Genomic DNA, 26,140 nt, shown 5'->3' with positions numbered 1-26,140 from the left:
GCCCGAGTCCGGGAAGCTACAGCTTGCATTAGCGCACTCTGATTCTTGAGGACCGTGAATCCTTGCCCCAGCGCTGCTGGGGACTCCCTATGTGAACCTGGGCCACGAGGTCCCCCTATCAGGGCCTCAGGAGTAAGGGGACATCTGGGTCCCACCTCCCCAGATGCTCCAGATGGCACCCACTGCCTCCCTTGCACAAGCTCTCCCGTTGCAGATGCCAAGGGGCTGAGCGACCCGGGCAAGATCAAGAGGCTGCGTTCCCAGGTGCAGGTGAGCCTGGAGGACTACATCAACGACCGCCAGTACGACTCACGCGGCCGCTTCGGCGAGCTGCTGCTGCTGCTGCCCACCCTACAGAGCATCACCTGGCAGATGATCGAGCAGATCCAGTTCATCAAGCTCTTTGGCATGGCCAAGATCGACAACCTGCTGCAGGAGATGCTGCTGGGAGGTCCGTGTCCGGCCCAGGAAGGGATGAGAGGTGGGCGGGGCTGGGGTGGGCGGGCTCTCCAAGAGACAAGCCTCAGGCAGACCTGAGTTCACCTCTCAGCTCCATCACCTCCTCACTCTGTAGCTTTCGGCAAATCCTTTCACCTACCCGAGCCTCAGTTTCCTCATCAGGAAAATGGGGATAATGGTCTGTTAATTCGGGTGCTGAGAAGCTAGCATGTTCCAGTCACTGTTCTAAGTGCTGGAGTTTCAACAGAGAACAAGATTCCGTCCTCCTGGAGGTTGTGTATGAGTGCGCGTGTGCCTGCCACTGTGTATAAAGGCTCGTGGAAACAGATGATTATCGAGTATATAATAAAGAGGGCAACTACAGATTTTGAAATAACCAGGTAATATGATAGAGTATAACTGAAAAGGGGCCTCTTTAGATAGGTTGGCCAAGGGAGACTTCACTGAAGTGGTGACTTTTATGCCACGGACCTGATGGAAGGAAAGAGAACTTTTAAAAGCCAAGAGAGAAACATTCCAAGAGATGTAGTGCAAAAGGAGAAACATTCCAAGAGATGTAGTGCAAAAGGCCCTGAAGCAGGAGAGGCTTGTGTCTTTAAGAAAGATAAGGTTGTGAGACGGGAAGAGTTACATGAGATAAAGGTAGAGATTGAGCAGAAACCAACTCATAAACATTGTCTTAGAGGCTATGGTCAGAAATTTGCATTGTATTCTCATCACTACTCTTATAAAAAGACCGAAAAATCAGACTGATGTTTTAAACAAACTATCCTGATTGTTGGGTAGAAAGTGAATTTCAGGGGAGCAAAGTGGAGACAGGAGACCCCTGAGAAATGTCACTGTCTCCAATCAGGGGAAGGACAAGGAGGCTAGGACTAAGGCATGACTGGAAATTGATCAGCATAGATGAACTTGAACATCTATTTGGAGGAAGAACCCACAGGATCTGCTAGTTGATCAGATGGGGGTGGTGAGGGCGAAGCGTCTGGGATGAAACCTACATGTTTGCTTTGAGGAACAGGAATGGTGGTGGAGTAACTTACTGAGATGGGGAAGACTGAGAAAAAACAGCTGGAGTCCGGGGATGGTGGTGGTGGTGAGGGATCCACGTTAGACTTTAGTTAAGCTTGAGATGACTGTTAGATACCCAGGTTGAGTTATCCAGGAGGCAGATGGATGTTTGACTCTGTTGCTCAAACAAGCCCAAAGGTGAGGATGAGAGGCAGCTTCGTGGTGTCCCAGAAACTAGGTGCCAAAGAAGGAGATAGAGGAAGACTAGCCAGGGGGATGGGAGAAAAACCAGGGAGAGTCCCAGAATCCAAGAGAAGAGTGTGTTTTAGTGGGGACAGACATTTAATTGTGTTAAATTCCACAGGAGGGAGAAGGAGGCTCTTGGCGATTGTGTTGAGAGGAGTGTCAGAAGACTGTGGGGAAGGAAACCAGATTTGAGGCAGGGGAGCGGGTATTACAGAGTGAGTGAGTTGGAACGTGGAGAAGTGGAGATAGCAAGAGTATACTGCCCTTTGAAAATGTTTTGCTAAGAAGGGGACCTGGGAGATAGCTGAGGATGATTGCGAGGGAGTGACCATAGTGTTGCACCACGGAATCCTGGCTGAACTAAGAGGAATACGGATGGGCGACAATAGTGAAAAGTGGGGGTCAGTGAAATGACAGCCTCAATAGGGCTGAAGAAGTTTTGCAGTGATGGTACTAGAGGAAGTGAGCTGGAAAGGTAAGAGGCAGGGTCTAAGTGAAGATGCTTGAACTTAAGACTTTGGAGGCGACACAGTTACTGGTGATGGCCAAGGACGAGGGTTCTCAACCTCAGCAGATACTTGGGACTGGACAATTCTTTGCTGAGGGGGCTCTTCTGTACCTTGTACCTACATGCTTGTCCTCTACCCGAGATACGCCAGTATCACTCCTTCAGTGGTGACGAATATTCACATATTTTCAAAGGTCCCTTGTGGGACCAAAATCACCCCCAGCTGAGAACCGCTGTCATATGGTAACTCATTTCATTCTCACTTTGACCCTGTGAATATGGGGTCATAATGAATCAGGTGTCACTGAGATCGGGGTCAGGAAGGAGCTTGTGTTCTGTTGTCAGATAAACATGAGTAAGATAATCTCTTCGGGTCCTATAATCTCATCTGTAGAATGGGTTAATAATGATACCCACTGTACAGGATTGTTGTGGGGATTAAATTATGTCAAACATGAAAAGCGCTATAAAGCAGTACCTGGCACATAATAGGTGCTCAATAATTGATAGCTATCACTGAAACGGGTATACTTTAGAGTCCCCTTGCAAGCCCTAAAATTCCATCATTGTCATATTAGTGAACATAGCCTATTACCAAACCTTATATATATGGTACTGTCATTCTCTGACTCATATTTTGAAGCAGTTACTGTGTTCCAGACACTTTGCTAGGACCTCAAAGAGAGAAGAAAAATACACCTGTAATTGTAATGCTCACAGAAGTGATTGTTCCCAAAAGATGGGTTACAGATAAATGACGATGGGAATTCCAAGGAAGGAGAGGTTTACTTACTACTGGACTGGGGAGAATCAGGAGAGGCTTCCCAGAGGAGGAAATTTGTGAGCTGGAATTTGGACTTAGGGATATTGGGGGAGCGGGGGAAGGGGAGGTAGAAGGCGTCTTTAGTGGAAGTGACACAGGAGCAAAAGCACAGAGCTAGGACAGTACAGGGGACACATCGATGCTATAAGTAGGTCATTTGGGCTTCAGATATAGGGGATGAGGCTTAAAGGTGAGTTGGGACCAAATGGTTGAAGGACTTGCACACCAAGGAGCTTTGAGAGCCATTGACTGAATCCATTCTATTAACATGTAATCAACACAATGCAATATTTAAATGATCTCACAGCTTCTTTAGATGCTCCTTGTTTCTTTCAAATCACTTTATTCTCTTGGTTTTTGTGTCCTCTCCGTACCTTCATGAAGCCTGTGGATAGCAATGGAAGCCCCAGTTTACTAACCTGGAAACAGGAACCCAATAGGCACTGTCAGTATTAGATGGGCAGGTTGATCGGCCACACTTGAGGGAGATGGTGCCTCAAGGCCCATGGACTTTATCCCAGACGCTTTCATCCTCACTGAGTACCCCTTCTGCCTGCAGGGTCCTCCAGTGACGCACCTCACGCCCATCACCCCCTGCACCCTCACCTCATGCAGGAACACATGGGCACCAACGTCATTGTTGCCAACACGATACCTGCTCACCTCAGCAACGGACAGATGTGTGAGTGGCCCCGACCCAGGGGGCAGGCAGGTGGGCAATTGGGCTTTACCCAGGAAGGGGTGAGGTTGGGGCCTAAGAGGGAATCTGGAGAAGGTCGGGTCTAGAAGATGGGAAATGGGATAAAACAGTTCTCTGTGCTCCGGGGTAGGGAATGAGGGGTGGGACATCCATTGTGAAGGCTGTTTATTCAGTGAGGTGATGGACGGTCTCCACTGAATGAAGCGGCCCTTGGGATAAGGCAATCCACTGGGTGAGGCTGCCCATTGGGTGAGAATTCCATTAGGTGATGTTGTCCACTAGGTAAAATCGGTCATTGAAGTAAGACTGCCCAATTGGGTAAGGCTATCTATTAGACAGTTGGGTGAGACTATTCATTGGATGAGAACCTCCGCTGGGCTAGATGGTCCTCTGAGGTGAAATCTCACAAGAGTGAGTTTGTCATCGGGCAAAGTTCTTCAAAGAGTAAGATTATCATTGGGATGCGGTGGCCCACTAAGATGAGGTTGCATTTCACTGAGACTGTTCTTTGGGAAAGCCGGCCATTGAATAAAGTTGGCCAAGTGGGTCATAGTCAAAATTATTTTCTGAACTGGTAATGGGGCTGGGGCCGTTAGTTTCTGTTACTCAGCTGACTAAAGACCAAAGACATGGTCTTTTTTGAGCCAGTTAGCCAGACCCTTGGGTCGCATCTACTGCTGTTCCTTTTCTCCAAGAAAGGATATTCCTGTCACATGTCCCATTGTCCATAGGGAGAGTCAACCCGGGCCCAGGTTTGAGAGCAGCAGCTGAAGTCTCCATATCAAATGGTGGAAGAGATGGGGGCTATGGGGACTTGGGCAAAAGTTTCTGACCACAGAACCTGACCCAGCCACAGCCTTCCAGACCTCATGGAACTTAGACTTGGTGAGCTGGGACTCAGAAGGTTTGGGCCGTAGGAGACCTTAGAGAGAATCTAGTCTAACTCTCTCATTTTGTAGTAGAGGAAACTAAGTCTCAGAGAGGGGGACGAACTTTCCCAGGACTCTTCGTTTACTCCCCAAAGGGCTGGCATTCTGAGCAGCCCCTGTCTGTCTCTCTATCCCTCCAGCCACCCCTGAGACTCCACAGCCCTCGCCGCCAGGTGGCTCTGGGTCTGAGCCCTACAAGCTCCTGCCGGGAGCCATCGCCACAATCGTCAAGCCCCCCTCTGCAATCCCACAGCCGACCATCACCAAGCAGGAAGTCATCTAGCAAGTCACTAGGGGGAGGGGGCTCTGCCAGCCCCCCGGCCCCCTCAAAGAGCCCCTGATGGTCACTTGGTCACAGTGAAGAAAGCTGTGACAACAGGGCCAGTCCCAGAGCAGTAATGGAAAGGGCGAGGGCCCTAGAACTTGGGCTACGGGCCACGTCCCACCGCAACCCTTCACTACCCGCTCTGGTGACGGGGTTGTGACTTGGGGAGACCCCAGTTGAAACGTCCTCCACTGCCTCGGACAACTTTTCTCCTGCCGACGCCACTGCCTTCCCTTCATGCTTCACCCCAACTTCTTCACCCCCAAAGGATTGCTGCCTGGAGACGACACAAGACCTTGCTTAAACATGGCTCCCTCCCCACTCAGATTGGTACCTCGTCCCTAGTACTGCCGCACTGTCAGACACAGAGCCCTTCTAGGCTGGGTCAGACGGTGGCACCTTACCCATCCCTCTTCTGCTGTCCTAACCGCCACTGTCACCTTCCTCAGTCATCCTAATATCTCCAAAGCCACCTCTCCAGAGGCTGAGGAAGACTTGCAAACAACTCCGCCAGTCATCCCGGGAGCATTTTAAAAGCACTGACTGGAGCTAGGCGCAGTGTAGGAGGTTGTCGAGAAGGGAGACTCCATTTCTCCTCTAACCCCTGGCTCTTTCCTTCTTCAGGGATTTGAGTGGAGCCCTTGAGTCAGAGTGATGATCCCTACAGGCGGCCAAAAATGAGAGAACAGTCCAGGGTGGACACTGCAGCCAGGAGCTGCGGGGAGGGCTGGAGTGGTCAGAGAAGACAGCAGGGGGTAGACTGTGCGCCAGGCCTTTAAGGAAGGGCTGGATTCCAGCTGGTGGAGCAGATGAGACAGGACGTTCCAAAGAAGAGCAAACAGCCTGGGCAAGGCGGGGAGGTAAGAAGGAGGGTGTGGAGGGAGATGATGAAAGACGGGGCGGTCTGGAGCAGAGGGGGCACGCTGGACAGCCAGGGGACCGTGAATACCAGACCGAGACTTGATGACTTGGGTCCACGGGCTGTGAGTAGCCGGGGAGTGATTTGCAGTGAGCCGAGCTTTCAGGCGCTGAAGACCGCAGTCCTACAGAGGTGGGAAGTTTGGGAGGGAGCAGAGACATCACATGGGGCCTGATGATGTCATCCAGGTGAGAGAGATGAAGCTGGGGATGGAGAAGACAGATGGGTGAACCTCAGGTCAGAGTGGCAGCAAGGAGGAATTATTCCACAGGGTCTGTCTCAAGTGCTTCCTCCCGGCACTGTCTTAAGGCACTTGACACGCACCATCTCCTGTCATCCTCCCTACTACCCAGAGATCGTTAGTGAAGATGAAATTGAGATCTAAGAGGTTAAGCCATGTTTCTGAAACTCAGACAGCTAGTATGTGACCAAGCCAAGACTTGATCCCAGGTCTGCCCGGATCAGGAGCTCTTAACCTCGGTGGCTGAAAATCTTCTCTGAAAAGGCCCTTCTGTCCTCACTGGGATTGAGTGGAGGAACTTCCTGCCCCCTTCAGCAGCCTCAGAAGCCGAAGCGTCATTCTTCCCAGGAGCCCTGCCCACCCCCAGGACTAAGACTGGCCTGAGGCTGCACTAAAGTCCACTTCGGGTCCAGAATCCTGTGTGCTGATAAACAAGGAGAATTCATGGCTCCTGGATCCCTTTTGTCTTCACTCCCCAAGTCTGGGGAAGGGGCATTCAGCAGTGCATTGGGAGATAGACCAATGTGACCTGGCATTCTAGAGGTGGGATGGTTTGGGTGGGAGCAAGGAAGAGGTAAGAAGGATTGGATTTGAGACCTGCTCTGTGGGGCATCACTCAGGGCACCTTCTGGAACCATTAAACCCCGGGATGGAACAGCCAACACCTCATCCATGCAGAATTTTGGAGGCTTTGGGAAAATTCTGGAAAGTGCCGCTGGCCAGTAGGAATTAGAGATGTGTCCTGGGATTGGAGCTGTGCTTAGGGAGGAGAGTGAACAGTCAGACTGACGACCTACCCTCCGCCCAGGGCTGACCCTTCTGAGTGGATGCAGGCAGCACCCCAGTGCCCCCAGATTTCGCCATTAGTCATTGTTCCTTTTTGTGAAAGAGGCATGACGGATATTGGGGCAGGTGTCCAAGGGCAATTGCTACGTCTCCAGTGCTATCAGGGTTGGCTTTCCTGCTCCACCAAGCCGAGTCCCCAGTCCCAGGAGAGGTTGTCTCCTGCTTGGGGTGCTCCATGCTTCCTCAGCCACCCCTTATTCCTGGGGCGCTTCCCCAGAAACCCCAGCCAGGGCGCTCAGACTAGTCTGGGGCAAGGTAGGGAAACTGGAATCATTTTTGGTAATTGTCATTCCCCCTCTTTGCCCCTCCACACACACACCCCCACCCCAGTGTTGCCCAGGCCTCTATCTGTCATGGGAACAAAGCTGAGATAAGAATTTCCCATGGGTGGGGTTGGGTAGCATTGGCTTTTAAGAGTAACAATCTTCTGGGCCAGGGGGCTAGTTCTTGGTCCCAAATCAACCTCCCTGGAGGAGAAATCCATTCTACTTTAATAATGTTATTGCAACGCAGGAAACACAAAACAAAGAGAATTTAGTTTTCTGACTCTAAACTTGAGGACACGACACCACATTGGAAGATCTCTTTTTTTTTTCTTCACTACCTGAGTCGTGGTCCTAAAACATAAGATCTAATGGACTAAAAGAGGGTTGGGAGGGCAGGCACAGACCCTGTAATTCCTCCACTGAGCCAATCCCTTCTCTAGGCAGCTCTCAGCAGCTTCGAGAACCCACATGGCTCTCCTGAGGGTGGACAAAGGGGAGCAGACCGTCGGAAATGGACGCTCCTCGATTTCTTGTGATGACCAAGCCAATTACTTTTGCCAAGTCGCTCTGTGATTTGCCTTGATTGTGACGAATTTTGAAATTTACATCGAGCATTTCTGGAAGTGGGCTGTGTCCCGCCAGACTGATCAGCATCTTCCAGTGGGAGTGGATGCCATTGGGTCCTGTGCTGTCCCCTGAGCCCCAGTCACTGCCACCCAATGGGGCAAAGAAGCAAAAAAGATTTCTTATTCTTGTGTGTTTTAACAAAAGTTTATAAAAAAAATAAATGGCGCATATGTTTTCTAAGTCCTTGGATGGGTGTCTTTTCTTCCTTTCAGGTTTTAGAAATAAGAATAAGAATAGTCGGGTAGTTCTTTTTCTTTTTAATTAATCAATTAATTTATTTACTGGCTGCGTTTGGTCTTTGTTACTGCACGCAGGTTTTCTCTAGCTGTGGCGAGCAGGGGCTACTCTTTGTTGCGGTGCGCGGGCTTCTCATTGCAGTGGCTTCTCTTGTTGCAGAGCACGGGCTCTAGGCGTGCAGCCTTCAGTACTTGTGGCACGCGGGCTCAGTAGTTGTGGCTCACGGGCCTAGTTGCTCTGTGGCATGTGGGATCTCCCCGGACCAGGGCTCGAACCCGTGTCCCCTGCGTTGGCAGGTGGATTCTTAACCACTGCGCCACCAGGGAAGCCCCTGATCCCTCCCTCCAGGGGTGTTGGCAGGATGGACTTGAATGAGATCATAGCAGCTACGAGAGCTGCCGTGTATATGAGGTGCACAGAGAGTGCCCACCCCAGGGGACTTTGTGAGTGTGGACTCTTCACCACCCCCTGACTAGTGAGAAGCTAACCGTTGAGATTTCCAGCCTTAGAGGCACCCATTCGCTGCCTGCCTGATCCCGGGGGCCACTCCCACCATCCCCTGTGCCTTCCCTCCACTCCCGAGCACCAGGAAATAATCTCTATAATATTGCACCAGAAGCCTCGTCCATGCCGCTGCCTGCATGGACGTGGGGTGGGGGCCAGAGGAGGCTATTGCAGTCCTAGAGTGTGCTTAATAAATCCATATCAAAGCCATAAACCTTGGGCTGCCATAAATTCCTCTGGCCTTGGCTCTCCACCTCATCAGCCCTTTGCCCCAGTTAATCTCAGATCTCCGCGTGGGCGGCCAGAGCTGCAAGGCTGCTTTCCAGTTTAGCTGCGGAACAACATCAGCTCAGATGACACACAGCACATCCCATTATCCCTATTTTAGAGACCATGAAACTGAGGTTCAGAGAGGTGAGGAAACTTGTCCAAGGCACAAAGCCAGTGAGCAGCTGAGCCAGGACACAAATCCCATGCTTCTTCTACCAACCCATGCGGCCCCCTGAGAACTGGGAATTCGCCTCCCCGCTACCAAGGTTGCTTCCCCAGCCATGACACTAGAGGCTTTTATCCCTTTATCCCAAATGGAGCCCCCATTGCTCAATAAACGGGAAGGAGAAGTGGGAGGGGCTCTGGGTGACAGGCTGTGTGAGATCCAAAGGAATTTTCATGCAGCGTGAATGAGCTATCGTCACAAATTGGTGGGGTCACCCTACTTCTTCTTTTGGGGAACCCAGATCACTTTTTTTTTTTTGCGGTACGCGGGCCTCTCACTGTCGTGACCTCTCCCGTTGCGGAGCACAGGCTCAGCGGCCATGGCTCACGGGCCCAGCTACTCCGCGGCATGTGGGATCTTCCCGGACCGGGGCACGAACCCGTGTCCCCTGCCTTGGCAGGTGGGCTCTCAACCACTGCGCCACCAGGGAAGTCCCCCCAGATCACTTTTGATCTACATTTCTTGAATCATGTGTCCTCTGTAAATTCCAAGGCATGATCTAAGAGACATGAGTCGCAGGATCCCATGTAGCTCTTTGGTGATGGAGGACATACAGCCACATCCTGTCTCCAAGGCCCACATTTATTGACCTCTTCCTCTCTGCCAGACATTGCTGGACATAATATAATCCCCACGACAACGCCCTGAGTCAGATATTCGTGTTGTATTTTACAAACGAGGAAGGGACTCGTCCAAGGTTCAGAGCTGACCCAAGAGCTGAGGTTCAAACGCCCATTGTCTGACCCCAGGGGCCACCATAATGGGATCAGGGAGGATGCTGATGACTCAGTCACTGTGTGGTGAGCACAGAAGTAGTGCGAACAGTGGAAAGTTCAATTTGACAAATATTGGTGGGCGGAGCCCTGGGCCAGAGCATCCTGGGGGTTATGGAGAAGTGGTGCCACAAGGTGCCTCCCTCTTAGAGTTTACAATTTTCACTCGTAGAGGGGAAAATTACAGGCAGTTGAATATTAAGAGCCAAAGGAGTAAAAGTGACAGCTGGGAGATGGTAGTTTGGTGGGGGGATGACTGCAGTCTGGGAAAGTCTCACTTGCTGGAGGATTCAGAGGCCATGGGACATAGAACAGACAGAAGCGAGTTCAAGGTTGAGAGAGATGGAGCAGCAGTCACGGCAGGCAGCAGGAAGCACAGCCCATGGATGGGAGGGAGGATAGAGACGAGCGTTCCCGGCCAGCGGTCACTGTACATGCCACCAGATCCTCTCTACACCCGAGTACCACTGTGCTTTCCCTTACTTACTATTTTTCTTTAAATCAATTCATAAGCATTCTCCTTCCACTGATCACTGACGTAAGTGGAAAACCAGTATCACTTGCCAGGTAAATAGAAGGTGACTGCAAAATTAGAGTGAAAAGAAAACAATATTTTTAAGGTGGAGCCAGATAGGATTGCCCAGGGAAAGCTCTACACTTCCTTCTTCAAACGGGAAATTGACAAGTACTTAGATGTGAAAGGCATATGTTTCCAGTGGAGACTTTCTCCGTAAGGTTCTCAGGAGGAAGGAAGACTTGTGAAGAGGCAGGCTTTGGCGACAATGTCACTGAGTACCATCTCTGCGTGTCCCTCAAATCACTCAGCATGCCACTGAGGTCCTCAACCCACACCTGGAAGCACACCATGGCGGCTGGTCTGGGCGGGGGGGGAGGGCCTCAAACACTGGGCAACCGGAATTTCTTTGGGGGAAATAGGAAATCACTGGAGATCGGAGATCAGGGGAAGGCTGTGGCCAGATCTGGTTTTTTTTGTTTTGTTTTTTTTTTTGCGGTACGCGGGCCCCTCACTGCTGTGGCCTCTCCCGTTGCGGAGCACAGGCTCCGGATGCGCAGACTCAGCGGCCATGGCTCACGAGCCCAGCCGCCTCGCGGCATGTGGGATCTTCCCGGACCGGGGCACGAACCCGTGTCCCCTGCATCGGCAGGCGGACTCCCAACCACTGCGCCACCAGGGAAGCCCCAGATCTGTGTTTTTAAAGGCTCATTCTGGCAGCTTTGTGGAGGATGGATTGGACAGGATGCAACTGTAAACAGGGAGACCAGTGAAGATGCTCACGTGTTGGGCCAGGTGAGAGATGGTGAGGCCTGTGCCCGATGGAGGCAGTACAGATGTAGAGGAGGGACCAGTTCAAGAGACATATGTGCATTCATTCACTCACTCAACAAATGTCTATTGGGCATCCGTTATGTGCTGTGCCCTTGTCTAGGTAGGCACCAGGGTACACAGGTGAGCAAGACAGAGTCCCTGACTTCCTGAGGTCTACCTCCTAGAGGAAGCACTCAGACAATGTTTGAGGGAATAAATTTAAAAAGGTAATGTGAAATAGTCAAGTGCTGTCAGACTGTAAACGGTCAAGTTCTTTGAAAGTAAAGCAAGGGGACTTCCCTGGTGGCGCAGTGGTTAAGAGTCCGCCTGCCAATGCAGGGGACACGGGTTCGAGCCCTGGTCGGGGAAGATCCCACACGCCGTGGAACAACTAAGCCCGTGTGCCACAACTACTGAGCCTGCGCTCTAAAGCCCGCGAGCCACAACTACTGAAGCCCGTGCGCCTAGAGCTCGTGCTCTGGAACAAGAGAAGCCACCGCAATGAGAAGCCCGTGCACTGCAACGAAGAGTAGCCCCTGCTCGCCACAACTAGATAAAGCCCACACACAGCAAAGAAGACCCAACACAGCCAAAAATAAATAAATGTTTTTTTTTTAAAAAAGAAAGAAAGCCAGTAAAGCAAGCTATGGTGCCTGTGAATATGAAATAAAAACAACAAGTAGGTTAATTTGAAAGTGTTGAGGATGGAATAACATCAGATCGTGGGGTCAGGGAGGGCCTCCCCGAGGATGTGAGTCTGGGCTGAGCTCTGGAGGTTGAGAAGGGGCCAGCTTCGCAGAGCTCTGGGGGAAAGCCAGGAACCACAAGTGTAAAAGCCCTGTGGTGGGAGCCAGCTGAGCCTCTTGGAGGCTGAACACAGGGGTCGGTGTGGCTGGAGCAATGTGGGAGGATATGGAGTCTGGCAGGTGGGCAGGGCCAGGACCGGGGGGGCGGGGCCTTCTAGGCGATGAGAAAGGTCGTAGATTTCATTGTTGGTGCAATGGGAAACTCTTGGAGGTTTTTCAACAGGGAACTGATGTGATCTGATTCATGTTCTAAAGAGGTCACTCTCTGCTGTGTAGAGAAGGGACTCCGTGGAACAGAGTGAAAGCAGAAAAGCCCAGAGGTGGTATGTGCAGTAGTTCCGGGGAGAGACCGTGGCAGCTTGGACTAGAGTGGTGTGGTAGGCAGAATTTTAAGGTGACCCCAAGACTCCTGCCCCCTGGTCTAGACACATCTTCTCTATGTTACTCAATCAGACACAAATCTAGATGCTGCTGCGAAGGGATTCTGCAGCTGTAATGAAGGTCCCAAACCAGTGATTTTGTGATATAGAGATTATCATTGACGGGCCTTCCCTAATCAGTTGAGTCCTTGGGGTGGGGGGCTGGGCTCTTTCTGGCATATAAAATTAGAAGCAGGAGAGGGATTCGACGTGAGGGAGGCTGTCTGTGGCTGGCTTTGAAGATGGAGGTGGCCACATGGCAAGGAATGTGGGTGGTCTCTAGAAGTTGAGGGTGACCCTCCCCAGTGGACAGGCAGCTGGGAAATGGTGACCTCAATCCTGCAACAGTGAGGAACTGAATTCAGGCAACAACCCGAATGAGCCTGCAGGTGGCTCTTTCCCCAGAGCCGTCTGGTAGGAATACAGCCCTTGACTTCAGCTGTAAGACCCTGGGCAGAGAACCCCATTACACCATGCCTGGACATCTGACCAGACACTGTGAGATAACGAACGGGCATCTTTTTGAGCCACTGAGTTTGGGGTAATTTGTTACACAGCATTGAAAACTAACACAGGTGGTGGTGGGGAATGGTGATCAGGTCAGGATGTTTTGGAAGCCACACTGCCAAGACCTTGCTAATGGATTGGATGTGTGAAGGAAAGAGGAGAAGTAACCATGGGGCTGGTGGCGCTGATTATTGAAATGAGGAAGGCTAGAGCAGCTCTAGATTTGGGTTAGGAAGCAGAGTTCTGTTGGGGATGCCAATTTGAGATGTCAATTAAACATCCAAGGAATTACTGGATATACAAGCCTAGAGCTCAGGGAAAAGTTGAGCTGCAGAGGAAAAGTCCAAGCCACAAGTACAGATCTGATTTAAAAGCCAAATGAAAATACTGCTCAGCAAGAGAAAGCAGTGGACTATTGATCAAGCAAGATGGGTCTCAAATGCATCATTCTGAGTGCAAGAAGTCAGACCCCCAGGACTTCCCTGGTGGTCCAGCGGCTAAGACTCCTCGCTCCCAATGCAGGGGGCCCAGGTTCCATCCCTGGTCAGGGAACTAGATCCCACATGCCGCAACTAAGAGTTCGCATGCCGCAACTAAAAGATCCGGCATGTGGCAACGAAGATCCCTCTTGCCACAAGTAAGACCCGGCGCAGCCAAATAAATAAATATTAAAGAAAAGAAAAGAAAAGAAAAGAAGTCAGAGCCCCAAAGCTACATGCGATATGACTTCCTCTATAGGATATTCTGGAAAAGGCAACACTCTAGGGACACATGCTGTGGTTGCCAGGGGCTAAGGATGGGGTAGAGGGTTCGAATACAAAGGGGCATAGAGGGGTCTTGGGGTGATGGCAATGTTCTGTATCTTGACTGTGGTAGGGGTTACATCACCATATACATTTGCTAAAACTTGCAGAGCCACAACATTAAAAAGGGTGAGTTTTAGAATATGGAAATTATACCTTAACTTTTTTTTAAATGAAAGAAAAAAAGCCAAATAGTTGCTTGAGCTCATTTCAAAAAGGGAGTGTAAAGCAGCGGAGAGCTGTAGGGGAAGACTTCACTCGGGGTTCCTCCACGATCCTGGTCAGAAAGAGGAAAAGGGACCAAGAACAGGAGAGATGGATGTCAAAGGTGAGGGAAAGGGATTCAGGCAACGTTGGTTGTGGGCCTACTATGTGCTAAGGGCGCTGCCACACTCCTTGTCTCGTGTATCTGGCTCAGTGAGCCGGGAGGCAGGTTAAATGAACTGTCCTTGTTTCACAGACGAGAGGAAGTGACTTGCCCTTGGTCCGCACAGACCATCACAGTGGTGTGCCCTGCACTCTATTTGTTTGTTGAATGAATGAATGAACAAATGAATGAACGAATGAATGAATGTCACTGTGCTCCAGGTGCTGAGGTGTCGCCAACAGGTTCAAACTGAGGATATGAGAACATGGTCTTCTTTGAGAAGTCGGGGCCATAAAACCTGTTCTGTTTCCTGACTTGCGCAATGCCGGCCCCTCCCCCTGCGGCTCTGAAATTGCTCCCCGGCCTTGAGAAGGGCTCCCCGGGCTTATCTCAGGGGGAGAGTGAAACTGTAAAAACCTTTATGGCTTTGAGATCATGTCTGGCAGTGGCAGGGATTGTCGCCATAAACCTGAGCAGCCCTGAGAGGGAGGGCGATGCCTGGGGCCAGGAGAGTCAGGGGACAGTTGAACACTGCCCAGGGGCGGCCCCTGCAGAGCCCATCGCACACTTCCCACACTTCACCCCTGCGTAAACCCTAAGAGGCAGCAGTGGCTGTGATATTTTTTAAAAATTCTTCAACTCACCTTTTTTTTCCCATTACATTTCTGACGTTAGGACGTGTCTTTAAATCAATCGCAGCCGACAATCACTGTTGGTTAAATCGGGTGGTGGTCAGACCTCGTTGGTTCTGGTCATTATTTCCGAGGGCCTAACTGGTCAACTGCACCCCCTGTGTACTTCCTCACAAATGATTGATTTAAGGACCATCTGAGGGAGGGACGGGAGTCCTGGTTGCTTCCTGAAAACCTTCCGTTGACACCTGATAAGAGCAAGAAAGCGCCAGGGTCAAACCTGCAGAATCAGAGCAAGCAGGTTGGAAGAAAGTCCTGGAGACTGTAGTGGAACATTCTTTCAGGAAACGGTGGGTGACCAAATATTTTAACAGTAACGGAGGACAAGACTGCGTGAAAAAATATGGACGAGGAAGGTTCTGTGTGGAAAGTTATCTAGATGGTCTGGATGCTGACTGGGAAGAAGTTTGAGGAGTTCCTTAACTAATTTATTTCACTTATATTTTCCTTTATATCTATGTGCAAGGGTATTGTATGATTTTAAAGACATCTCGGAGCTCTTTAATAAAAATAAAATAAAATAACTTAATTGTCAGTGTGTTTTCTTTCTTAATGGAACACAAAATGTTAGTGACTCTTACAATTGAAACATCTTAGGTTGGATTCTACCCATTTCATAGATGAGAAAACTAAGGACACAAGAGGGCACGGGGTTAATAAACAGTAGGGCCGGGGTTCTCTCTGATAACAGATCCTGTTGTCTTTCTAATACCCAAAGCTGACTTGTACACAGACACTGATTTCCCATCTCCCTCAAAGATCTTGCCCCCAGGCAAAGTCTGCCATCCCAAGGGTCTCTGGGAGGCAGCAAGCTTCCCTGTTGTTCAAAATTTAAGCAGGAGAGGGCTTGCAGGAAGCCTTTTTCCCAATGGACCTACAGCCCCTATTACCCCTCACCAAGTCAGCAACCCCAGCCTGGCCAAGCCCACCCCAGTCTGGACCGTGTGCCCAGCCTGGCCAAGCCCACCCCAGTCTGGACCATCACACGTCCTTTGGGCTCTTCCTAAGACTGTAGTGCATGTGTCCAACACAGCCCCACCCTTAATCACCTGTCTTGCCCTGAGCAGACTGGACTCTCACCTTATTTTACAGATGAGGAAACTGAGGCCCAGAGAGGCTGCCTGGTTCTCTCACGGTCACAGGTGAGTCAGTGTCAGGGAAGACTCTAGAATCCAGGGCTCAAAATCCAATGCCCTTTCCAACTTCACAGATTTCCTAGATCCAGAAGAGACAGGCTGGGATGAGAGTGCAGGGACTCCAAGTGGGTCAAAAGAAAGGACTTTCTGGCCAGAGGGATTGCTGAGTCCTGAACATGTAGTCAGGCAGTAATGCCAGTCTTTACCTGCATCTTCTAAGACCAAGAATTTCTGGGACAGCTGCGCTTACAGGGGAAGCAGAGGCGCTGTCTTATTCAGAGGATGGGGCCAAACTACACTTGTCATCTTTCCCATCCACGTCGGATCCTACCTCTCTCTCTTAAAACCCTCTAATGGCTTCCCATCATTTCTAGAACAAAATTCAATCCCCTCACCAGGGCCCAAGAGCCTGTATAAAGTGACTCCTGACCACTTCTCCGAGGTCCTCTCCTACCACTCTGCCCGTTGTTCACTCCATTCCAGCCCCCTTGGCCTCCCCTCTGTTCCTCAACACACCAAAGCTGTTCTCATTTCATAGCCTCACAGCCTTCACCCTGATGTTCCCTTTTTCTGGAACATTCTTTTCCTGGTTCTTCCCATGGCCACTTCCTTTTAACCATTCAGGTCTCTGCTCAAATGTTGCCTCTTAGAGTCGCCTTCCCTGACCAACTTAGCTAAATAGATGAGGCTTTGCAGGCTATATAGTTTCTGCTGCAACTACTTAAATCTGCCTTTATAGCACAAAGGCAGCCATAAACAATATATAAGTGAATGGCATGGCTGAGTTCCAATAAAACTTTATTTATAAAAGCAGGCAGAAGGGAAAAAAAAAAAGCAGGCAGGAGGCCAGATTTGGCCAATGACCATAGTTTGCTGACCCTTGCTCTAAATTATTGTCTTGTTTGATTTTCATCATTGTGCTTACAACTATCTGAAACTATTTTTTTAATATTGATTTATTGTCTTCCCCTACCCTTCCCCCCTAGACTGTCAACTCTAGCCTGCTGTCAGTCTTGTCCCACACTGTTGTAGTAGCCAGGCTCCAAGAAGGCCCCCAGTGAGCCCCACTTCCTGGTATTCACACCATCGTGTCATCCTCCCCCAAACTGGATAAGACTGTCTTGTGTGATCACTAGGATATTGTGGAAATTTAAAAGTGTGACTTTCAAGGCTAGGTTATAAAAGACATTGTGGTTTTCATTTTGCTGTGTTGGATCATTTGCTCTGAGGAAGCCAGCAGCCATGTTGTAAGGACACTCAAGGAGCCTTGTGGTGGGGTCCACATGGAGACGAGCTGAGGCCTGGCCTCCTGTCAACCGCTAGCCATGTGAATGAGCCATCTTGGAAGTAGACCTTTCAGCCACAGTCAAGTCCTGGCTGACACTTTAACTGCAACCTCATGGGAGACCCTAAGCCAGACCATCCAGCTAAGCCGCTCCTGAAGTCCTATCACACAAAAACTGTGACATAAGAAATGTTTGCTGTTTCAAATTAGGATAAGTTGTTATGCAGCCATAGATAAAATACAGTTGCCCAGCACAATGTCTGGCACATAGTACGTGCTCAATAAATATTGGTTAATAAATATGTTAGGTGCTCAATAAATATTATAGAAGGACACATTATAGAAATAAATATTTGAAAGGTATAAATGTAATACTACATAAATATACATAAAAATATAAACTGAGTAATATGGAAGGGCACAACTGAGACTTTCTTAATCCACTAACAGTCCTTGGACAAGGTACCTATGCAAGAATTCTTCCAATCTTGAGAGCCTAAGCTTCCAGAATTCTCAGTTTCTGTGTTTCTAATACTCTCTAAGTTGATGATTATATGACTCTGAGATTTTAGGTTTCTGTTTCACCAAGTCCATGATTCTATGATTTTGTGATTCTGTGATTCTGACGTATTGTGATTCATTTATCAATACATATTTTTGTTCAGAAACTCTTCTCTGCCAGGCACAATGTCAGGAGCTAGGGGCTCAGTAGAGAAAGGACGAGCCCTGTTTCTGCCCTCCCGTGGCTCATGAGCTGAGGGGGACACAGGCTAGCACATGGGCATATATGACCCACAGTGAGTGTCATGCAGGTAGGCACAGGCACTGTGGGTGGGAGGTCGGGGTGGGGAAGGAGGCACCAACCCAGCCTCCTGGGGACGAGTGTGAGCAGAAATGGCTTCCCAGAGGAGCCAGGAAGAGAGAGAGAGAGCATTCCAACCAGAGGAAGGGGGCACTGGTGTACACTGTGTTCCAAATGAGGGAAACAACAAGTGCAAAGGTCCAGGGGTTAGGGAGAGAGAGACTACGCAGCATATCCAGTAAATTAAACCGAGGTTCGTCTGAGTTGGTGTAGAGTTAGGGGCTGGGGGCATGCCGGAGAGAGGTAAAGTGGCAAGAAACTATGGCCAGATGACAGAGGACCTAGTAAACCATGTGAAGGAGTTTGAATTTTATCCTGAGGGCAAAGGGGAGCCAATGAAGCATTTTAAGAGGAAGAGTGACACAGTCTGCTTAGAGAAAAATGCCTCTGGCTGCTGTTGCAGGTTTGGAAAGAGGAGAGACCAAGGAAGAGGCCGAACAAGACCCCAGGTGAGAGAAGAAGAGGCCTGGATGCATGGGAGATGGGCCCAAGAGAGGCATTTCATCTGTGCTGTGGTGAACAGGTGGGGCGTGTGGATTATACTGGTAACCTGTGAATCCAGGACTCCTGGACTTCATGATTCTGAGATTCTCTGATTCTGTGCTCAAAACTCCGTAATTCTTCAACACAAAATGCCTGTTGATATCAGTATACGTTTACGGTCCCCAGCCTCACACTGCCCTGCATCTCTCCTTTCTGAGCCTCACTTTTCCTTGTTTGCAAAGTGGGGATCATCAATCCCTTCCATGCAGAGTAGCCAGGAGGTGAGAGCTGCCATGTGGTCAGCACCTAAAGCAAGGTGGGTGGTCCATCCATGGTAGGCATCTTTGCCCTAAGTGCTGGACATTCAGACATTGTCAGGAAAGAACCGAGTCCTAAGATGACGAGAGATCAGAATGGAAGAGCAGAGGTAAGGAATAGCCCTGTTCTCATCTGCTCCTGGTGACCTGGGTTGCTCTGGTTTCTGGGCTTCTAGATGGGCATCTGGTGCCAGATTTGCTTGTTTGCTTCCAGGTACCAGCAGGTTTACCAGCTGGCCATCGGGATCCCTTTATCTGTAGCTTGATGGCCCTCTCAGCTCTTCCTTCTGGTCTTAAGCTCCCCCAAGGGCTGCAGACACCAGCTGGGGGGAGCCAGGCAGGGCCTGGTATTTCTTGGGCAGGTCTGAGCCACGCCAAGTATCACCCAGTTGGTTGGAGCCGACCAGCTTCCAAGCCAGTCCACTCCCAAGGTTACAGTATAGGCACTTTCTTCTTAGGCAATGACTCTGTTGGCTCAGACCAGAGCACGTCCTGGGAGACAGAAACCTCACTCATCTCCCCCAAATGACAATACGTGGGCCCGAGAGGGACCCAAGGCTTATGTGTCCTCCTTTTTTACAATTTGCTTCTTGCCAGTGGTTCAGCTTTAATTCCATGTAATCCACAAAACATCAGTTGAACAACACAACTGTGGGCAAACCCCACAGAATGGGCAGACCACTTAGAGACTCACTCCTTTCTTGGAGGAGGAAACGGGAAGCTGAGAGAGATGTGCCTAAAACCACCCGGTGTTTAGTGAAGGGTTGGGCTTAGAGTTCAAGGCCAGAGCTCTCCACCCGTTTCTCTGCACACAGTAGGGGCTCCACAACTTCAGTGAAATTAAGTCAAATTAGGAGTTTAAGTGACACACGTCGTATACATTACCTGCTAGCATTTGCACTGGCTATTTCTAGAAGTGAGAGGAGACTGGAGAGAAAGGTGGCCTCTGGGAGGTGAGCTGGGCAGCTGGGGTCAGGGGTGGGAGGAAGACCTACTTTTAATTTTATGCCCTTTTGTACCTTTCCAATGTTTTAGAACAGAGTCAATCAATCAAACAAACAATCATGATTAAATAAACAATTAAGTGAGCCAGGCTCTTTTGTAACTCCATTCCTATGTACACGCTGTTCCCTCTGGATGAAATACCCTTTCCCAGTTTGCTCTACCTGGAAAACGCCTACGCAAGTTACAAGACTGAACTCAAATCTCCAGTGTCTGAAGCCTGCTGCTGCCTCCCCGTGATGGTTACTCTCCATTCGTCCACCACCTCCACACACCATCATCCGCCCTGCTCTGTGTCCCAGGAGGCACCCAGGCCTCCTGACTTCTCATTGGATTCCGCCAAAGAGAGGCATCAACCGGAGATTCAAAGGCAGGATGAGGGAGAAGTGGGGGTGTTTATGCCATCCGCCTCCTGCCTGTTTTGCTTTATTCTTGGCAGGGGCTGCATTTCTCCATGGCCTCACTTCCACGGTTCCAGCTATTTCCAGGAGCAGTAACACCGTTCCCTCTCTCACCCCTTTAGGTCTGGGGGTGATAACGGCTCCCCACATTTCTAGTCCCTGGGTACCTCACTATTCCTTGAAGATTCCTTGAAGATTCCCTTAGCCTGCCCACAGCTCCATCCATTAAATTTGCTTCAGTGAAGCCGATGGTTCTCAACCTGGAGATCTTGCTTCTCAGGGGACATTTGGCAACATCTGAAGGCATCTTTCGTTGTCATGACTGGTACAGGAGTGCTACTGGCACCTAGTGGGTGGAGGCCAGGGCGGCTGCTCAACATTCTACAATGCACAAGGCACCTCCCCTCTCCAACAGAGAATTATTCAGCCCCAAACGTTAATGGTGCTGAAATGGAGAAACCCTGATTTTTTTTTTTTTTCTTCTTTTGGCCGCTCCGCACAGCTTGCGGGATCTTAGGACCAGGGATGGAACCCGTGCCCCCAGCAGTGGAAGCATGGAGTCCTAATGCTGGACCGCCAGGGAAGTCCTAGAGAAAACCTTATTTAAACAGTTGAGATGCCAGCTGCTCCCTGCCTCGACACTGGCTGTTCATGGCTGGGGGTTCTGGACACCTGCTGCCTTCTCGGTACTGTGGTATGATCTACTCCTTTACGTGCTTGTTGTTGGTTTCCTCTTAATGGCAAAATGATGGAAAGACCCAGTCTTTGCACTCACGTCATCCACAGTACAGTAGGGAGAGACCCTGGTGAGCTGGGTGCCCCATCAGACTTGAGTCTCTGAGGGCAGGGTCTCTGTGTCATTCACCACATAGCCCCAGGAGGAGGAGGTCAGCAGACATTTGCTGACTGAGCCAAGAAATCCTTCAACAGTGTTTTAAAACAGGCTGCAGACAACACGGGACTAGACTCAGTGGCTAAACAGGACCCAGAGAACCTGGGTGATTTTCCCTGTGACATAAATTCCAAGGAAACCACCGTTAGGCAAATATATACAGAATGAATGAATAATGAATGAGTGATAGTCTTGGGATAGGAGTGGCTGGGCAGGATAGAAGGCAATAAGGAAAGAAGGCAAGAAGAAGGTGTCTCATCTTTCAAATGGGTATCATAGTAGAACCCATCTCCTAAGATTATTATTTTTTTAATAAATTTGTTTATTTATTTTTGGCTGTGTTGGGCCTTCATACGTGGGCGTGGCTCCTCACTGCGGTGGCTTCTCTTGTTGCACGGGCTCTAGGCACGCAGGCTTCAGTAGCTGCAGCACGTGGGCTCAGTAGTTGTGGCTTGTGGGCTCTAGAGCGCAGGCTCAGGAGTTGTGACGCACGGGCTTACTTGCTCCGTGGCGTGTGGGATCTTCCCGGACCAGGGCTCGAACCCGCGTCCCCTGCATTGGGAAGGGGATTCTTAACCACTGTGCCCCCAGCGAAGTCCCACCCACCTCTAAGATTACTGTGAGAATAAAGTGAGTGGAAAGCACAGTGTGTTACCTAGTACCTGGTTAGCACAAAAGAAACAGTATCCATCTGCTACCTGGAGGAAGTGATGGAGGAGAAGCATAAAAGTGGGGGCTGGGGAACAGCTCTGCCAGGAACAGGGGCTGCTTTGCACCCCTGGGCCTCAGTTTCCCCATCTACAAAATGGGCAAAATGTAGGCAAGATTAGTGCTTTGCAGAAACTATATCATAAAGGATACTTTTAGGGGTTCCACAACGCGTGATTCAAACACTGCTTTCAAAATCAAATCTATAATTTAATAAAAGTAAGAAGCCCAGTGTGTTAAGTTACTGACAGTGAGGGATCACTGTCAGGCAAACCGAGGGTGACCAGCTCATCCCATTTTGCCCAGGACTTTTCCAGTTTTAGCAGTGCAAGTCCCATGTCCTAAAAACCCCCTCAGTTTTGGGCAAACTGAGATGATTGGCCACCCTAGCAGGTCAGATGACCAGCCTGCCCACAAAATTTAAAAAACAATAAATAGCTAACATTATGTTGAATATATAGTAATGATGATAATAACTTTTTGGGGGGGTTATGGGGGGGCCATGCCGTGTGGCATGCAGGATCTCAGCTCCCGGACCAGGGATTGAACCCACGCCCCCTGCAATGGAAACACAGAGTCTTAACCACTGGACTGCCAGGGAAGTCCCAATAATAAATTTTTTGAGCATTCAAATATGCATTCGAAAATTTAAACCAGTGGATACAACTTATATTCTAACTTGAGTTGCCAGATCTATCTGTTGTGGTGTAGACCACAGAATAAAGCACTTTGGGGCCACCTCTGCTGAATTAAAGCTGGAGTGGAAGATGCAAATGTTTATAGGGCCAAACAACTAGGTCCTACTGTATAGCACAGGGAGCTATATTCAGTATCTTGTGATAAACCATAATGTAAAAGAATATGAAAAAGAATATATATATATATACATATATATGTATATATATATACATATACATATATCTAAATCACTTTGCTGTATAGTAGAAATTAACACAACATTGTAAATCAACTATACTTCAACAAAATAAATTTAAAAAATAAATAAAGGCCATGCGTAACTAGTAAAAAGAAAAATGTTAACAGGGCCAAGTGGGCAATATTGGTGAGTGAGGTGGGCCTGCGCAACAGGGGGTGGTGGCAACAATGGCAAAATCGGAATAGAACGCGTTGCTGAGAAGGGGCAGCCAGCTCTCAGCTCCAGGCCCTGAGACCAGGGGTCCAGCATTGGCAGATCTTCCAAGAAAAGCCAGACGTTGCTCTTTAACAGCAACCAATTCAGTGAAAACAAAACAAAACAAATACTACGTGTGTGAAACAAAACCTATCTGTGAGTCAAACCCAGTCCCTGCCTGCTAACCCCCCAGTGAGCTGCTTTTAAAAAATCACTATTTAAAATTGTGATATATTCATACAATGGGACGCTATACAGCAATGAGAATGAATGAACTCTAGCGATAAAAAATATGGATGAATCTCACAAAAGTAAGCCAGACACAAACAACTACAGCCTATATTCCGTGTCTATAAAGTTCGACCACAGACCAAAATAATCTAGGGTGTTAGGAGGCAAGGTCACGGTTACTCTTGAGAGGGGTGTGACTGGAAGAGGCACGAGGAGGGCTTCTGGGGACTGGCCGGGGTCCCTGTCTTCGTCTGGGTGCCAGAGACATGGTGGTGTGCTCTTTGTGATGACTGAGCTGTCCACTTCGGCTTGGTGCGTTTTTTAAAATGTATGCCGTATATTTTTAATTATATAAAAATGTTGAAACATACGTACACACAGAGTTTTACTGTTTGGAAATACTTCTCTGGATGAAGCAGGACTGTGCTTGGACACAAACGAAATCAAATGTTGGAATAATTGGCTCCGGAGGCTGGTTTCCCTGCAAGGAGCGTCTGATGGCTCTTTGTTGGATAAATGAGAAGAACACATTTGTCAGGAATGCCCTGATTTAAAACTGTGTCAGTTAATAAAACAGCCTCGTTTTTCTCATTGATCATTTTGTATGCTGATATCTGTGTCGAGAATTCTGTCTGTTTTGTTCATTTCTTTTACCCAAGTTCTTGGGTGCTTGAAATTATAAAATAACTTTCTATACCTTTTATATCAGGCTTTCATGGGAAAAGGGTTTCACGGCTAAGAAAATACGAGAACCTTAAGGGTGAGGTTCTAAAATTCTGCCTATCAGAAGTCTCCAAAGGGCAGGATGGCTATGGGGGTGATTCACGGGGCAGGGATGGTGGGAGGAGAGCGCCCATGCAAGGAGTGGGGGGGTGGGGGGGAGGGAAGGCTGCAGCCATTTCTCAAAGGGCGTGTTTCCATTTACAAAGGGCCTTTTTATCCGTTAGTCATCTCTTCAGCAAACACGTCCCAAGAGCCCACTCCGTGCCAGGTTACAAGGGTGCAAATTAATCCAATAATCACAAAGACCGGACTACTAACGGTGGCAAAGTATCATCAGTGCCTACGGCTGGGACCCTCGCTGGTCTCCGCCCACTTCCCAAACAACCCGAATCGACGCCCCCCCGTCACCGACACCGCTCCTCCAACCTGGTACTGATCTTTACTATCCCAACTCCATAGTCGCCACCTCACTGAACTCCCTGCCCCTCTCAGGTCTCTAAATCAATTCTCCCTGGAGTGTTTTTATAAAGTACAAGTCAGAAGATGGCCACTCCTACCCTACCCCAACTCAAAAGTTATACCCGGGCCACAGAGAGTGACATCCGAATTCCACATTGATTGCCTCTGCTCTCCTCTCTCCAGTAACGCTGGTCCAGCTCAGGGCCTTTGCTCTTGCCCTTCCCTCTGCCTGGACTCCCCTTCTCTCATCTCTTCAATAGGCTGCTGATTCTTGCATTTCAGATGTCACCACAAATGTCACCCACTCTCAAGAAGCTGCCAACACAGGGGCCTCTCTGGGGGAGGACTGCAAAACTGGGGATGGGAAGATGGCAGGGAGAAGCGCTTTTGGCTGGGTGACGTTGTGTACTGCTTGAATTTTGTACCGTGTGCATATTCAAATAGACTATTAATTTAAACAGAAGTGTCTCCTTGGAGAGGCCTCTCTGGAAAGTGACCTTTCCCAGTTACTTCCTCTTATGGTGCTCTAATCCTCCTTTATGAAGTGTTTAATATAGTTTGTAATTGCCTTGGTTTTTGTTTTGTTTTGGTTTGATTCTCTTTTTAGTTTATTGTCTATCTTCCCTTCATGAAGACAGGGACTTTGCCTGTCTTCTCTACCACTTAGCACAGTCCTGGCACATAGTAGGTGCTCAATAAATATTTATTGAATAAGTAAAGAAAAGAAGGGAGGGAGAGAAGGAAAGATGTCTGGGATGATAATGGAGAGTTACCCAAGCAAAGCTGGGGCTGGGAGGGTTGGGCTCAGTTCCAAGCAGAGGGAACGGTTGGCTGTTTGAGGACCTGAAGAAGGTCAGGCTGATAAGGCTGGAGGTGCGAGAGCCAAGGTGTGAGGCAAGCAAGATAATGTCCGTTTTACAGATGAGGAATCTGAGGCTCAGAGAGGACAAGGGACTTGCCCAAGTCAACCAGGAAGCCAGGGTCTCAATTTAAAATCTAGGGCCCAACTCAAGATCAAATAGAATCTCACAGTGTTTGAGCACTTAAATGTACTAACTTATGAGTTGGGTAGTTTTATTATTTCCTCATTTGACTGATGAAGAAACTGAGGCACAGGGAAGTTGAGTGACTTGCCCTGGTCACACGGCCAAGAAGTAGCCAAGCCTGAAGCCTTTCCCTGGCTCCCGATGGGTCCCAGCTTCCACCTCCCAATTCTCCCAAACTTCTGGCCTCACACAAAGCCCCAGCTCAGCCCCTGAGCGGGTGAGTTCAAACCCTGACCCACTCTAGAGCTTTGGGCAAAGCCAGGAAATTCCCTGACACCCTCCGGGGGCTGTGTTTCCCCCAAACCCAAACCGAAAAAAAGCAAAACTAGCCCTGCTTGCAAGTCTGCTGTGAGAAAAAAGTGATAAAAAATAATTATAGGACTCGTAAGTGATAAAAATAATTGTAGGGCTCCTGGCAAACAGCCTGAGCTGTAGAGATACTGTCTAATGATAGCAGGAATTTATGGCTCTGTGGGCCCAGCCTTTTTGAGGCTGGGGTGATAGGAGTTGGGGTCATGAGTGGGGTCACGGGCAGAAAACTCCCAACGACCCCTTCCTGGGGTGAGGCTTGAGCCCTTCCCCTACCAGCCTGGGCAGTGATTTCTGGGGTTCTTGGACGGCCACGCCCTCCA

General features: G+C 49.3%; 1 protein-coding gene across 5 annotated transcripts in view; it reads left to right on the top strand.

Annotated features, from left to right (window-relative positions):
* The window catches only part of HNF4A (hepatocyte nuclear factor 4 alpha), a 28,846-nt gene extending 20,763 nt beyond the window's left edge, over positions 1-8,083 (top strand). The window contains exons 8-11 of one of the 5 annotated variants that reach the window (XR_004345947.1): positions 215-481; positions 3,607-3,759; positions 4,479-4,632; positions 4,817-4,908. Coding sequence is in view for 4 of the 5 variants with exons in the window: in XM_032606656.1 (XP_032462547.1) it covers positions 215-481; positions 3,607-3,759; positions 4,817-4,959 (563 nt within the window). In the remaining variant the exon portion in view is untranslated. Of the gene's footprint in view, positions 1-214; positions 482-3,606; positions 3,760-4,478; positions 4,633-4,816 lie in introns of all 5 variants that reach the window. The other 4 variants (XM_032606657.1, XM_032606656.1, XM_032606658.1 and 1 more) reach the window with 4 other exon arrangements.
* Positions 8,084-26,140: the final 18,057 nt, after the last annotated feature.

Source organism: Phocoena sinus, chromosome 15, assembly GCF_008692025.1.
Source record: "Phocoena sinus isolate mPhoSin1 chromosome 15, mPhoSin1.pri, whole genome shotgun sequence".
Taxonomy (NCBI): Eukaryota; Metazoa; Chordata; class Mammalia; order Artiodactyla; family Phocoenidae; genus Phocoena; species Phocoena sinus.
The sequence above is the reverse complement of the archived record's forward strand: the minus strand, read 5'-3'. Positions and strand labels throughout refer to the sequence as shown.